Below are 12,363 nucleotides of genomic sequence, written 5' to 3'. Positions count from 1 at the left end.
GTGGATGTTAATTGTGCTTTACTCATTATAAATTGAAGTGTAGTGTGGGATGCAGTTGGGTCTTCTTGGCTAGAAAATGTTTACTGATTGTCAAAGAACATGGAATGACAACGTGTACATAGAAAGAAACGTGTAGTAGTGTGGAGCTTTTCACCTGACTATTCAGCGTTACTGAAACCGAAATGAAACGAGCAGAGTATAGTTACATTTTCCAAAATAGCTGTTTGATCCACAGGGAGTGTGTTTTGACCAAACCTGAACTGTGCTTCTCTTGGAGTAATTTCTTCCTCTCAGTCAATGTTTGCAACTCTCTGACAAGGTAGTGCTGCTGCCATAATGGTAAATGATTTACTAATGACACTTCAGACTTGTTTACATGCTTGAGTGTGTTTGTGTGCTTTTGAATGTGTTGAGCACTAAGGATCTCTTTTCCTTTTTTTTCCAGCAAGACCTCATGACTTCTTTGATGCACAAACACTGGATGCTATAAGGCATCGAGCCATCTGCTTTAATCTCTCAGCACATATAGAAAGTTTAGGAAAAGGCCACAGTGTTGTATTTCATAGTACTGTAAGTATACATATTATGCATTCCATTTGTTTACCTGTGTGTCTGAAAAATCTAATCCTACAGAAAGATTTCTGGTTTCCTCTTATTGCTGTAGGCACTTAATCAGAAATAAGTGATAGTGGGTATTTTACGTTGTTAATTTGTCCATTGCTATTAGTAAATTAACTTTTAAAAATAGTGTTGGTGGTTGTTCTAGCTCACAAACTGAAAGACTTGCTGTTTGATACGCTTGGGGAAATATCTGACAGCAAGTATATGTTGCAGAAAAATGTGGTTCTATCTTCTAAATAAGAAACCAGTTCAGATGGCATTTCCTTAGTTGTGAGTGACAGTGCTAATTTATCACAAGCAATATTTTGACTATAATTGAATATTTAAAGATGCTGATCTGAAATTTGTGTTTATTTCCTTGTTTTTCCCCAGTTTAAAAGATACAATCCTGAATAAATGTCTTGTACCCGTTTTTTTCTTTTAATAAACTTACACCGGAATGTCAGTGAATCGCTAGAAGGATGCAAGTGCCAGGTGGGGAACTGGCCTTTAGTCCTGTTTCCATATCCTGTTTTGTGAATTTTGGTGGTATTTGGATAGGAAAGACATCAGTATTAATTTAGAGAAGCTCAAAGCAGAGAAAAAGTAGTGAATTGGGTATAGGGGTCAGAAGTTTAAAAAGCTGTATTACCTCAGGTTTTGTTAACCAAACTGGGAGATGTGGGCACATCAAAGGCAGAGACTCAGCTGAAGAAAAGAAGTAAGAGATGGGACAAAATGAGATGGGATAGTTTTTAAATTGGCAGACTAATGCAAGATGAACTACAGTCCAGGGAAGGAATGCTGACTGGCATGTCTTCAGCTACAGCTTAATCTTAGCATGATTCAAAGTCTGGAACTCTGTCCATAAATAAAAGATGATTTTGTATGCATGAAACTTATTTCATACTGTTCTGCGAGACTGATGATTGTTATAAATATCTATGGCCTGTATTAGAAATTTTTTCCAAATGATTACTCCTGAACTTTATGTGCCCTGAGCTGCAGCTGCAAGTGGAGATTTGCAGGTGGTTTAGCTGTTACTGTATTTAAATCTCATTCTAGTGTTCTGGGCAAATGTGGATCTTACAGTGCTGTGAGAAAGGCAGGTTCTCTTCTAATTCACAGCATGCTTTAATCTGAAAGGTTATCCAGACAGACTACTCAGTTGTGGAAACTCAGCTCTGTCTTTTGGAATAATTCATAAGGAGGTGGAATTAGAAGGAGGAATGTGCTCTAAAACTGCCTCGGATGAACTTGAAGGAAGTGCTGAAAATCCTTTTAGCTTATCAGTGCTTGCATCACTTGAGATGGTGGGAGGTTGATTAGATCTGAAATTGCTTAGACCTCAACTGTGGGACAGGTTGTACCAGTGGGAGAACTGCTCCAGGGTCCCAGCCCTGGGCTGCACTGTGCTGCCCTCTTTTGCTGCTGCAGTTGTGTGGGTTTGTGCTGGGCATCACCTTTATTGATGAGACTCAGCCTAAAACTAGTGTTAAAAAGAAAAGGCAGACTAGAAACAGTCCTGGGGATGTGCACTGTTACACTGAGCACATGATAGCTCAGATGCAATCACATTTTGCATCACTTTTCAGGCATTAGGGCATTGAATTTGAGTGGTGGCTGGCTAAATAGCATAATAAGTTTGTGTGATCCGCCTTAAGATGAAGAAGAAATGTGTAACTGTAGTGGACATTAATTTGAAAGGTGAAAAAGATGAAGGTAAAATTGCCTTGCTGTCTGAAAAGGGACATGAAAGATGTAGGTTTATTTTTTTATGCATTGTATTTTATAGGACATATATCATAATATAAAGAATTTCTAAGCAGCTGCTGTAGATACCCTTCCTGTCCTATGAACAGGCACATCCTTTTATTTATATATACTTTTTATTAACCTATCCTTTTCTTTTTGTAGATACAGAAAGCTTTAGAATGCAGTCAGTAATAAAACCTTTTTGAAGAAATGTGTTTGCCATCCAGAGTTCTCCTTTGACTTGATTATGATTTTTTTTTCCCTTATCTGTTTTTTTTATTGGAGTCAGGTTTTTGTACTTTAATTCTCTGAATTGTTAGATGGAAAAAGTCAAGCATTTCTATTTAATCCAAAGGCCAGATAATACATTGATTGAAAAATGCAGCTTATAGGTTACCCTGTTGTGCCAACCCCACCTTTGACATGGCTTGAATTAATTCTGTAAAATATTTGAATACTAAACTGTTCTCTGGTTTTAGCTTTTTTTACCTATTTCAGTCTGGTGATCTCACGTGTTGAAACACATCTTTTGAAATCTTAAAACTTTGTAAGTTTTACTTGGTAAAACCAAGTAAATGGAGTGAGATGCATAGCAGATTTATAGGGTGAAATTGTTTTCTTTTTCCAGAAGAGGTCAGCAGAACTCCATTTCTAATTTGAGACAACTTTGATGCACATTTCCTTTAAATTTCCATTTTGTTCTGGGACAGTGCATGAAATGTAGAGAATTTAGGGACAATGTTTTCAAATAAAGCTGCAGTGAGCATTTATTTCTCGGCTGAAGTGTGTTTTTAAGTGAAAAATCTAAATGGACTTAAGTTCTTTGCAGAGCAGTTTCAAGTCTTCAGAACATATTTATTGCAGGCCCATTATATTACTCTCATTTCTGCTGTAACTTTTGCAGACTTGACCATAAATCTCGGACGATGAGTGTCAAAACAGCAAATAATTTTTTTGACGTCTTTCTTGCCAAAATTATTGCAGTTTTGTGTTTGTTTGCATCATAGCTGTGTTTCTGTTTCGTGTTGCCTGAAGGTGGGAGTCTAGCCTCATGGTCCTACACTTAAAAACTTAATTATCTAGAGAGTATCTTGTGTGCTGGGCTACTGTGTCATGGTATGAGAAACCATGAGAAAGGAGTTCTTCTTGTCTGTGACCTAGTGATATGTACACTTTATATAGAATTAATGCAACTTTCAGCAAGTAAAACAGTTTTCCTTTTATAAATGTGCAGCTGAGCATGAAGAACAACGGGTTTTGAGCAAAAAATAGGGAATTTGGTTTTAATTATGATTTTTGTAATTATTATAGGTAATAGCTAAAAGAAAAGAAGATTCTGGAAAAATAAAACTCTTGCTTCATTGGACACCTGAGGACATGTGAGTATATTGCTGGTGATATGCTGCAGGATTTAAATGGGGAAGGATTTACACCAGGGTAAATGAACTATCTGTCACTATATTATTTTGTGCTGTTTGTTGAGTATTTAAATTAAAGGTAATATTTTAAAACCACTTTTCAAAAAGTAATTTAGCAATTTAAAAATTAATAAGCAGTGTTTAATTGATTTTTTCAATTTAATTTTCAAGTCTTTGGGCTCTAATACCAGTTCAGGTAAATTTACATCTATATTTTTAATGCATGTTGTCACTATGCACTATGCAGCCATGTACATAAGAAAACTTATCACTGAGGCAACTTTGCTTTACCCACTGATTCATCATGATCCTAAGAATACTTTCAGGTACTAAAAAATGTGCAGTTATCCAGTGTAAGAGTAGATCTCCACGACTCTTTGCCTGGGTACCACAATTCAGCAGTACAATAACCACAGTTGACCCTTTAAGGTGTCCCTGTCATATTACTGCTGCTTTGGATTCTCCCACTGAAGCTTGGAATACTTTTCCAGCATGTTTGGGCACTCTTTTTTCTCTTTCTTTTCAAAGTTTTGCTTTGTTCCAAATGAGTAGCAGGACGAAGGCACTGCCCTCGAGTAGGCTTGGGACGTATGAAGTGGTACATACCCTCTAGGAATAATTTATGTACTTTGAAATTGCTGAGTTCTCATCTTTCTTCTAACACTTATAGAACAAAGAGAGCCTTTTGATTTGGTGATGCTTTCAGGTGATTGAGTGGGACGGTGATAAAGCTGTAGCATAACAGAAATTTACCTTTGCTTTGGTGGTTTAAATCACTCACCTTTGTAGTGTCCCAAATCAGTTGTGTGCAGTAGTGTGAACTTGGCAGTGTGAGTCAATTATAACTTTTATTTGTAGAGAACTGGAGTTGCTGATAAATCATATGCAGCAATGGTTGACATGTTGGTGGAGTTTTGAAGTGTCTGCACCTTTTGCTACACACTGCAGCACTTGTAGACTGCAAGTTTCAGTTCAGCTTGGGAGACAATAACTAAAATATTCTAGTAAAAAAAGTAGATTTTTGGTTCCCTTTAGGGCAGCTGACAGTACTATGTGTAACAGCATTCTGAAATTATTCTTTTTAAAATGTTACAGATAAAACAGTTAATTGCATTTTAAGATAAACATTAAAAAGTGTAATAACACAGGGAACATGAAAAAATAAATAAAAATCCAGGTTTTAAATTTTAATGCAGTCAAATGAGTTTTTTGCTCATGCACATGAATTCAGTATTAAGAATATCTGCACTGGAGAAGACAAGTTGTTCAGAAAGGTTCAGACATCCCTGATAGAATGTAGATGTGGTTGGTGAGGTCAAAGCAATAATGTTTCACATTGCTGTTTCTTGCATCTTAGTTGGGGCAGGGAGAGCATATATTTCATCACTAAATGATGTAGTGTTGGATTACTGAGTGTACAGTAGATTGAATTTCATCTTGGTTATTACAGTTGAGAACAGCAGATGCCAAGGTGTCCTGGCATGTGCCATCAGTCTGTTTTTGTACAGTCCATGCACTCACACTGTAGGGAAGTTCAGTGCATCATGGGGAGGACTTTCCATCAGAATTTCAGATGGATCTGGTAGTAATGATTTAACAACTTCTACTGAGCAACTGTTAAAGTGCTCAAGGTTATCTGTACATCAAGCATTTTTTCAGGAAAAATAAAAGCTAGTCTTTAACCTGTTTCCTATTAAGAGGGAAATAACTTTTAATTTCTTGTATTTTTTTTAGGGCAGGAATTTATTCTTGGTGCCAATACTTCTGAGCTTACTGAGTTGCTGTCTTTATGTATATTTCAAATAGTCTTTGCATGTGAAAGGGTTTTTTTTATTTGCGGTTTGTGTCATTTTGCATCTTCAGCAAAGTACAGTTTCTACTGAAAACACCTCCCAAATGTTGTTTGTCCAAAAACTGATTTTGGTGTTATTTGAAAAAGTGTTACGATGGTTTTTTCCATCTTTTATGATCCATAAGCCTTAGTGGATATATGGATTGCCTCCTGGATTGGTCCTCCCCCACTTTTTTTCTTTTTTTTCTGCTGCCTTTATCTGAAAAGTTTTGTTGAAGAAACTCCTTTTCCTGCTGGGATAGAAATTCTTGGTTTCATTTCATGTTTTGAGTAGCTTAACGGGAAAATTGAATTTGAATTACCGCTCACTTCAAAATGAAGGTTCAGTAAAATAAATTGCGAGAGTCTGTAGAGCTGCATTTATCTTTGGTCAGAGAAAGGGGCTGTAACATTTAGCTAGTTTCAAATGCTGGGTTTCTCAATTTAAAATTTATTTCAAATTAGTTAGATCTTAATTATGGACGTAAACTTTCCCCCAACCTAAAATTAATCTTTGGCTTCTAGGACATGTAAAAAAATTAAAAAGCCACCAAAACCCCAAAGAAAACAAAACACCGGAAACCCCAAATGACTTTGTGGGCTAAAAATAATCACAGGGGGTTGTTGGGCTTTGTTTGGGGATTTTTTTGTTTGTGGGGTTTTTTTTTGGGAATTGCCCTTTTTTTTTTTTTTTTTGTCTCCTTTTTTTCAAGTAGTGGAAACAAAATGGATCCCTTGTTTGTTCTGCACAAGAAGGCAGGTTTTCAGTAAGACAGTGATGATCTCTGCAAGCCCAGTGCCTCTTAATAACATGCCACCTGAAAACCTCAGCAGGGCCTTAAGAGCCCAATGTACCTCTAATAAAAGAAGCAGTAATGCAGTAAGCCACTCAGAATTAGGCATGTTTGGTCTCAAGTAATTAAAGTGCAAAATGGAGATAATTGTGTGTTATCTCCAGTCCTCTTCACAAGTTTCACTGCAAGTGGCACTGAAGCAACAATTCATTTTAATGTGTAAAGACCACGTTTTATTTCATCTCACAATGAGAAGTGTTATATAGCCAAAATATTTTGTGGTGATTGCCTGGATTTCCTCAGAAGATAGTAAAATGATTAACTTCAACAAAGGTGGAGGATTTTGAGGTTGAAACCTTTGAACTTGGAGCAAGCAAATTAGTGTAACATGAAGCTTAGTGTCTGCTTTATATTCTGTCCTTTACTTACTTATTTTAACAGTATCAAGGAATTTTATGCCCAGTAAAATGAAGTATTTTCAAAGATGTAGGTTTTTTTTCCTGCTACCCATTATCACATTAAATTGTTAAAATGGAATAGGTAGTGCCATTATCATTGTGTGCATATTTAGCATTCTTGAATAATATAAATTATAATCTCAGTTTCACACTAAGAACTTAAAAAACTTTGAAGTGTAACATGTAAAGATTGGCTGTGTTTCCTCATTCCAGTGACGATGCTTTTTAACTAGGGAAATGTGGAGATTGCTTTAAAAAAACTTCATATGTACTAGTTTACCACATAATTTTATGGTAAGAAAAACAGTTGATCTTTTTTGAATATTTTTATTTTATTTATTTATTCATAGTCTGCCTGATGTGTGGGTAAATGAAAGTGAACGACATCAGTTAAAAACTAAAGTAGTTCATTTATCAAAACTACCAAAAGATACTGCCTTGCTTCTGGACCCAAACATATACAGGTAACATCTTAATTTTGAAACTTTCTTTCCTTGAATGTAATCTTAAGCCTCACTTAACTTTTCGACGTTTTAAAATCAGGATTCCTAAATGTACTATACACCAGACCAGGGAGCCTTGATAATGTAAACGTCCAGGAGTTAAGTTCTGAGGTCTTAAGTTATTTCAGAATTACTTCTTGAACTGAACTCTAGTTACTGAGAAACGGGGAATGTGTGTATTTACCAAGTGTATTTTACTTTTTTGTGCTTGGTGTACAGAAATTCTAGTAAAGGAGGTACATACAGTGGAATCCTGAAAGATCCCTTCTGTTAAGATCACATACTGGTTTGTATACCAATTTTTTTAAAGTCCAAATTTATCTTTCCATATTTTATATTCAACTGTAATACATGCAGTATTACCTTGAAATCTGTACTTGTATTCAAGTACTGTTATTTTTAATACAAGATTCTTTATATGGGGACAGAAGAGGACAGTACATGTTACTTGCCTTTAAACTACTTTCACATTTGTGGTTTTGGGCCTTCAGATTGGCTTCTAATCCATCTGGTTTCTAATAATTTCCTGATTTTTCCCTCCCCCTCTTTATTAGTGCACTCACAGAATTGTCAGTACCCACAGTTCTGTGTGTGTGTACAGTTTTTAAAGGTAATCTGAAATGCTTAATTCATTCTTAAATTTTGGATGTCCAAAGTTACATATTTGTGGGCTTACGTTAAAAATTCCTGAAAATGGGTCATGAAAAACAGAAAGTTTTTTCTGCCATAACAGAAGTTCAGTGTTCTGATGTTTCTTCCTTAACATACAGTGACTGAGTGTCTAAAGGAGTAAATAGAACACTAATCTGAGGTCTTGTAATGCAATAAGCCTTTCAGTTCACCTTTAATATTCAATAGTGTATTTCACTAATCAAATTAATGAAAGCTTGGTTTACAATATGAAAATAAATCATACTATATCTACTATTCTTGTAAATGTAAGCATTTAAAATACTTACCTTAGTACATAAATTATTGATGTAGATCGTAAAAATGTTATGGGGAAATTAGATTGTGTGTTTTAAAACTGCTTAACACAGTGACTGTTTTATAATCTAATTGAGGTGTTAATTTTTTATTGTTTACCTTTGCAGAACTTAATAGATTAGTTTGCCTTGATAAGAAAAAGATAATCTATGAAACTGAAAATGTAATGATCTCTGGGATTAAGTCCTTGAAGAAAAAAAAGCAAACCTTTGTTGCTCTTCCACATAAAATTAAGATCCCCACGCAAAGTGCTGTACTCGATTTTTAACAGTATGGATCAGTGTGTTAGTGAAATGAGCTTTTGGAACCAACTGAGGGAGATGAAAGGCATGAAATTGGAAGACCAGAACTTTGCAAGCGAAAAAGATAGTTAAAGGAATTCACTGACAGAGATTAATATCATGCTAAAATGATGACTTTAATATAAAGTTTGAAATCATTACCTGAAATTGTATGCTGATACGGGATCATCAGAAATGGCATTCACTATTAATCAAATTAAATAAAAGTAGATTTTATGTAGTCGTGATTTCATAATATATTCTAACTGGCTGAAATTTACATCTCAGGGTTTTAATGTAAATCTATACCTTCTTCTTTTACAGAACAATGCCCCAGAAGAGGTTGAAGAGGTAAAAAACAAGCAAGTGGGGACACCTGCAGTCTTAGTCACTGACAATGGATTTAGAAATAAAGTTGCACATTAGTCAAATCCCATCCTTTTTTTTTTTTTTTTTTTTAGATAAATATTTATGCTTAGTGTAAACATTCTGTGAATGAAGTTGATGCTTCCGTGGAATATATATTAATATATTATTGTATATCCACATTTTCATGGAATGGTACAGTGGGAGACTGAGCAAACACTCTTCTGGCAACTTAGTGGAACAACTAAAAGGCTTTGCATGCTTGCTTCTTTAAGCTGCTTTTTTCTTTAGTGAATACAGTAGTCTATATTGATGAAAAGAAAAAGTAACCATCACCATTTACTCACAATTCCCAGGAGAACTGTTAACAACCTACTGGGCTTCTTGTCCATGTTAACTGAATATAACACGTGCCAGGCAATAGAACAGCTACCAAGGGATTATCCTCTTGCCCTCTGAGTATGGTGGATAGTAATCATTTGTCATTTGTAATCTTGTGTCCTTTTGCAGATCCCTAAAATATGTTGGATTATGATGTTTAAACAAATGTTGATGGAATGCTTGTCTTTTCCAGTCAACTCTGAATACATATAGTACGGTTTAAAGATGTTAAGAGTGTTGCAGTATGTCTGACCCCCTTTTCAGGAGTAGTGTAGTATGTTAATAAGATCTGCTTTTATGTGATCTGTATCAATGGACAGGTTTTGAGAAACCTCTACGTAAGCAAATAGTGTTACTGGTGATTTATTTTGCTTTTTTGACCCTTTAGGATCCCCATTCACTTGTAAAGTATACTTTATTTGGCCTAATGTTTTCTAGATGTAAAGAAAATGGTATTTTTTAAAAAAAAATAATCTAGAAATTCAATCCTTTATGCACCAAAGTTGGCTTTGAAAAAGAAAGTAAAATCATTTTCTTGCTTAATAAGCAAGAAGCCGTGGATTTTTTTTAACTGACAAATAGAGATGCGTCTAACCTGTTAGTCTTTGTATGGAGACAAAAATGTTGCATATAGATAATAGGACATTGCTTGTAAATATTTCAGCAGATTTGTAATATATTTTTATATTATGAAATGTACTGTAGATGTTTTTCTAGAGGCATGAAAGTTAAAATGTATATATTACGGTAGAAATAATATTGAAGGATATTGTAATTCACTAGTGCTGCCAGAAGAATTGTTTAAAAAAAGCACCTTCCTTAACAGTAAAATAAACCTTCTTTTACATACCTAAGGGACTATATACTACTGTTAATATCTGTTGTAAGAACAAAAATACATTGAACATCCTTCCCAGAAATCTTAGAGGGATGAATAGTACCCATAATTAATTCATGGCACTCCTTTCTAATAGTGAACGCGAAATTAGTTTTTTCCTTACTGTTGGAAGGAACTAATATGTAAAATTTGTATGGATATATGCAGTCAAACTGCAGAGTTAGTCCTCCTTGTTGGGGAGGAATTTACTACAGTGAAACTATTAACCAGCAGTTTTTACACTAAATTTTTATTAAATAGATTAAAACTTAAAGTAACCCTTTGGTTGCAGAAGTGAGCATATCCTAATGTAATACAAATGCATTCTGCATTGGTACTGACACGAGTCTTGCTTAGCTCCAGTGGGTTAAAAATGTTACTTATATACACAAAAAAATAATCTTAACAGACGATATGAAGTGCAGATTAAAAGCACCACTAATATAAGATGTTCTGGAATGGTTGTTTAATAAGGGTATTATTCATAAAATCTGTAGTGATGTGACTTTATTTTTGAAAAAAAATGCAGTGTTTTGGTTTTTTATTTTTTTGCTTGAGCACTTCACCTACTGCTTTTTCTGTACCTATAAAGTAATCCGTAATCTTTGTTTCTTTTTTTTTTAATTTGTTATAAAATTGCCAAATAGAAGTGTTTCAGATATAGTTTGTATTTGTATTTTTTTAATTTTATTGCTTCATGAGTTTCTTGTAAGTCATTTATAATTGACAGATGATTGTAGACCTTGCCTGAGTATTTTTTCTAATAAAACAAAACAAACAAACCTCATTAGCTTCAAAATTGTAAGATTTCAATGAAGTTTAAATATAAAACTGACACTCTTTCCTCTGTAAGTTGTAACACACGTACCTTTACAAAATGGGGAATTCGTGGATTCAAGTCATGTGTTGTTCATGTAAACTTTGACTTTTCTTGGGTTTGAGAAAACTATTATCTGGTGTTCTCATGGTACAGTTTCTGGTGTGGAAGGAAAAGCCAATTTAAATTCAAAACATCTGTGAAGAAAACGGATATATTGGAATTAATTAAACTTTCCACAGCAGTGAAAAAGGTAAGTGGACTTATGACTGGTTTTCACCTTGAAGTTACCAGTGTGAGTTGCTAAAACTGTTTATGCCTGACAGTCGCCTGTATTCTACAAATTATGGAACTACTTGGTGGTGTTTTGTTGCAAATGACAGTCATGTCTCTCCAAAAGTCTGCTGCAGTTTTTGTGTGTCCCTGGAGGATTTCACTGTTGCTGGAGCATCAGGTACATGGAACTAGCACAGAGTGCTTGGGGGGCATTGATGGCTTTGTTCTGAAAATAATCTTATCACTGTTATTCTTGGAAAGTGGTAATGATATAATTGGCCTCTCCCCTTTTAAGTAGTTCCATGTGCTTTGTTTGGGGATGTTTGGGATGTAACATACAGAGGTTTCTTCCTGTCTTTCTCAAGAACATTTTCTTTTGAGATAGATTTTCCAAATATCTACAGATTGCATTCCCTCCCAGCTGGAGTGTTTATTTTCTTTGTAGAGAAATATCAGCTCTTTGAAAGTCTCGCTTTTCAGGAGTTGCAGTGCACACAGATACCTGCTTCTAAAATCATCAGTCCTTTTGGAATGTGTTGGCTTGAATTTTGCAGTTTTCTAAAGCTGAATAATAGGATTTTTGAGTGAGGAGTGCTGTTTTGGGATCAAAGACCATCTCTGCCTTTTGCTAAAGTGGATGGAAATTCTTGTCTGGGAAAACTTCCTAACATTTGGGCACAGCACACAGCTGATTGTTTGGTACCAGATCTTACTCTATTTACTGAAGCGTTTTAATTAAGAGCAGAAACAGATCAGTTCTTTTCTGATACTTACATTGCATATAATTTTCTCAAGGTACTGTGGGTTTTTTTCAGAATTTGGACAAATGGTGTAATAGGTAGCACTATGTTTTTCTTGACTTCTGTAGTCCATTAAGTAATTATATCAGCAGTTTCCAGTTTAAATTACATATTAATTCTGGACTAGCTTTATTTGGGAACAAATGGGTTAATTGTGTTCAAATCTGGTTTGGTTTTAATAATAGAAATTCAGGTGGTGGATTTCTGTTCCTCTCAGCT

At 34.8% G+C, this 12,363-nt stretch overlaps 1 protein-coding gene across 3 annotated transcripts in view; it reads left to right on the top strand.

Annotated features, from left to right (window-relative positions):
• Positions 1–11,038, top strand: part of AEBP2 (AE binding protein 2) — a 45,830-nt gene extending 34,792 nt beyond the window's left edge. The window contains exons 5-9 of one of the 3 annotated variants that reach the window (XM_050324642.1): positions 446–570; positions 3,667–3,734; positions 7,207–7,320; positions 7,579–7,645; positions 8,952–11,038. In XM_050324642.1, coding sequence (XP_050180599.1) covers positions 446–570; positions 3,667–3,734; positions 7,207–7,320; positions 7,579–7,633 — 362 coding nt within the window. In that variant the 3' untranslated portion in view covers positions 7,634–7,645; positions 8,952–11,038. The remainder of the gene's footprint in view (positions 1–445; positions 571–3,666; positions 3,735–7,206; positions 7,321–7,578; positions 7,646–8,951) is intronic. The other 2 variants (XM_050324644.1, XM_050324643.1) reach the window with 2 other exon arrangements.
• Positions 11,039–12,363: the final 1,325 nt, after the last annotated feature.

This window comes from Myiozetetes cayanensis, unplaced genomic scaffold, assembly GCF_022539395.1.
Source record: "Myiozetetes cayanensis isolate MyiCay16 unplaced genomic scaffold, myiCay2020 scf3, whole genome shotgun sequence".
NCBI classification, from domain to species: Eukaryota; Metazoa; Chordata; class Aves; order Passeriformes; family Tyrannidae; genus Myiozetetes; species Myiozetetes cayanensis.
The sequence above is the reverse complement of the archived record's forward strand: the minus strand, read 5'-3'. Positions and strand labels throughout refer to the sequence as shown.